Source organism: Trichechus manatus, unplaced genomic scaffold (genome assembly GCF_000243295.1).
Source record: "Trichechus manatus latirostris isolate Lorelei unplaced genomic scaffold, TriManLat1.0 scaffold00002, whole genome shotgun sequence".
NCBI lineage: Eukaryota > Metazoa > Chordata > Mammalia > Sirenia > Trichechidae > Trichechus > Trichechus manatus.
In genome coordinates this window covers 25528328-25531225 of record NW_004443938.1, presented here as the reverse complement: position 1 = coordinate 25531225, position 2898 = coordinate 25528328, and the positions used below count along the sequence as shown (strand labels likewise).

Sequence of the window (2898 nt, the reverse complement as noted above, 5' to 3'; positions counted from 1 at the left end):
GGGGGGGTGGGATGTGGGAGAAAGACATATAGTAGAGGGGATAGTTCAATTGTATTGGGTTGGGCTTGCGTATGCTTTATATGTATTTTACCCTGTGTGCATGATATAACTGCAAATAAATCCATCTCTATTTTATTCGTAGTTCTAATGGCAAGTCTGTGTCATGGTCTGAACCAGGTGGAAGACAAGTGTCCAAAGGACAGCACATGTGGCACCGCCTCTCTGTGCACGTGAAGACCAGTGAGACGGCCTGCAACCAAACGGCCGTCATCAAGCCCCTCACTAAAAGTTACCAAGGCTCCGGCAAGAGCCTGACCTTTTCAGATACCAGCACCAAGACCCTTTACAACGTGGAGGAGGAGGATGCCCAGCCGGTTCGCTTTAGCCCTCCCAGCAGCCCTTCCATGGTGGTGCACCGACGCGTGCCACCGGCAGTGACCACCCCTCCTCTGCTGCCCCACCTGACTGCAGAGGAGACCCCCCTCTTCCTGGCAGACCCGGTCATCCCCAAGGGGTTGCCCCCTCCCTTCCAGCAGCAGCAACTTCAGCAGCAACCGCAACAGCAGAAATCTCTGATAGATCAGCTGCAGGGCGTCGTCAACAACTTCAACACTGGGATCCCCGACTTCAGCGCAGTGCTCGCTGTCCCCGGGGGCCTGGGCAATGGAGTGCGGTCCCTGTACCCACCCCCGCCGCCCCCGCAGCACCTGCAAATGCTCCCACTGCAGCTGAGCACCTTCGGGGAAGAGCTCATCTCCCCCCGAGCAGAGGACGAGGACGACAGCGAGCAGTTTAAGCTCCTTCAGGAGTACGTGTACGAGCGGGAGGGAAACACTGAGGAAGATGAGCTGGAAGAGGAAGGGGAGGACCTGCCTGCAGCCAGCAACCTGACCCCAGAGGACTCGCCTGCCCTGACGCCCCCATCGCCTTTCCGAGACTCGGTGGCCTCAGGTAGCTCGGTGCCCAGCTCCCCCGTGTCCGAGTCGGTGCTCTGCACCCCTCCGAACGTGACCTACGCCTCTGTCATTCTGAGGGACTATAAGCAAAGCTCTTCCACTCTGTAGTAAGGAGGTGTCCACGTAGAAAAGCAAGCTAAGTCAGGAAGCCCGGTCTCCAGAGATGTGCGAAAAGCTGGGAGGAGAAGCACGGGAAGGAGAGGGCAAAGTGAACAGGAAGGGAAGAGAACGCTGCTGCTGCTGCCTGAAGCAAGGAGAGAGGGAGCGATGCAGTACTCTGCAAGCAAAAAATAAATAAATAGATAAACGATCCAGGCAAGGGTTCTGATTTTTCAATTATTCAAAAGCCTTCTCTGGGAAGAAGGGGAATTCTGACAAAGCACAATCCCATATGGTATGTAACTTTTATGGCAAAAAATAAAATCACAACAACCAAAATCTTCTCCTTGCATAACTGTGCGCAGATATAACACGCCCACACTCACTTGGCCAAGCTTGACAAGAGACAACTGTGGAGGTGCCATTTGAATCATTAGTTCACCTGATGGTGTTCATGTATTCATACTGAGCATGGTGGAGCCAGAGCTGGTGGGTGAAGGGGGAGCAGGTATGGAACCACCGAGTGAACACAGGATGGGACAGTGACTCATTTCTCTCGAGCCTTCTCCCACTTATCCTCACCTACCACACCCGATCCCGTGCCAGCCTTGTTGTAACACTTGGAAAAAGGTGCATGAACATCCTGTTGCTCTGGAATTTCTCTCTATTTAGGAAAACTGGAATAAGAGCAAAGATAATCACCAACAAGTGCTTCATCAGGAGTGCTAAGAGAGGGAGGAGTGAGAAGCAAGACAATAGGTAAGCACCAGGCTTTGAAAAAAATCAGTCAGCACAATTAGCTTCCCATATATGATACTCCCTTGTTGGTGGTTTTGAAAAAGACCAGAATAAGAGATTGTTTAGAGAGTGGCAGAAGGAAGAACTTTTGTGGATTCACTTGTGTTTGTGCCAAGGGACTTTCCATTGCCCTTCAGTTAAAGAGAGCAAACCATGTGACAAAATAGTTACCTTCCATTTATTGTAGCAAATAATACACCAGTTGAACTTCTAAGATGCAGTATATGTACAATGTGGTGCCAGAAACAAATCCATCTTTGAACCTAATGGTGTACTCATAGCAACTATTACTAGTTTAAATGACAAACGATTCTTTCCTATCATCGCTGAAGTCCCTGTAATACTAAAGTAGCGGGTGAATGTGTTCCTGTGTCCTTGTACACCTGTGACTATAAAATTTGTGCAATGTAGTGTCAATCTAACTGCAACTAGAAGATTGTCTTTCAGGTATGGCTATTTGTATGTTCAAATAATGTTTTATATATCATTGTCACCAATATCTACAGAAGCTTTTTGAAGGTTTGATTGGTACGGTCCAGAGTTTTTCATATGCAGCTCAGATGGTCCTTCCTCGTCTAAGAGGGAATGTATTTTTCAGATATTTTATGATATGTGAACATGTTATTAATAAAATGGCTTGAAATTTGTTATATTAAAAGTTCAAAAAAACTGTGGGTAACAATAAAAACGTACATTTTATAAACTTGCACACATCATTATTAAATTGTATGATTGAAAAGACAATATTTAGATTACTTCAGGTTACTTTCGTTTTTTAAACGTTTTCCACAGCTATGTGTGATTTATGTGCGTAAAGCATATACTAACATCAAAGTCTGGTCAGAATTTCTCAAATGTTTATTCATCCATCACTTTTTGCTTTCTTTTAGTTTTTATTTCTGTGTACTTTTATGCCTGTATTTTCACATCATAACTTTTCTTCATGTTTTTGGTATTTGCTGTAGTGTAATATCCGTGTCCATGGTAATCCACTTGTTCCATTTTTATCTTCCCTGTTTACCCTCAATAAAAGAGATTCTTCTTG

The 2898-nt window shown here is 46.0% G+C and overlaps 1 protein-coding gene across 4 annotated transcripts in view; it reads left to right on the top strand.

Annotated features, from left to right (window-relative positions):
- The window catches only part of GRM1 (glutamate metabotropic receptor 1), a 508344-nt gene extending 507016 nt beyond the window's left edge, over positions 1-1328 (top strand). For 2 of the 4 annotated variants that reach the window (XM_012554781.2, XM_012554785.2), the window contains one exon: positions 178-1263. In XM_012554781.2, the coding sequence (XP_012410235.1) occupies positions 178-244 (67 nt within the window). In that variant the 3' untranslated portion in view covers positions 245-1263. Of the gene's footprint in view, positions 1-142 lie in introns of all 4 variants that reach the window. The other 2 variants (XM_004368848.1, XM_012554783.1) reach the window with 2 other exon arrangements.
- The last annotated feature ends 1570 nt before the right edge of the window (positions 1329-2898 follow it).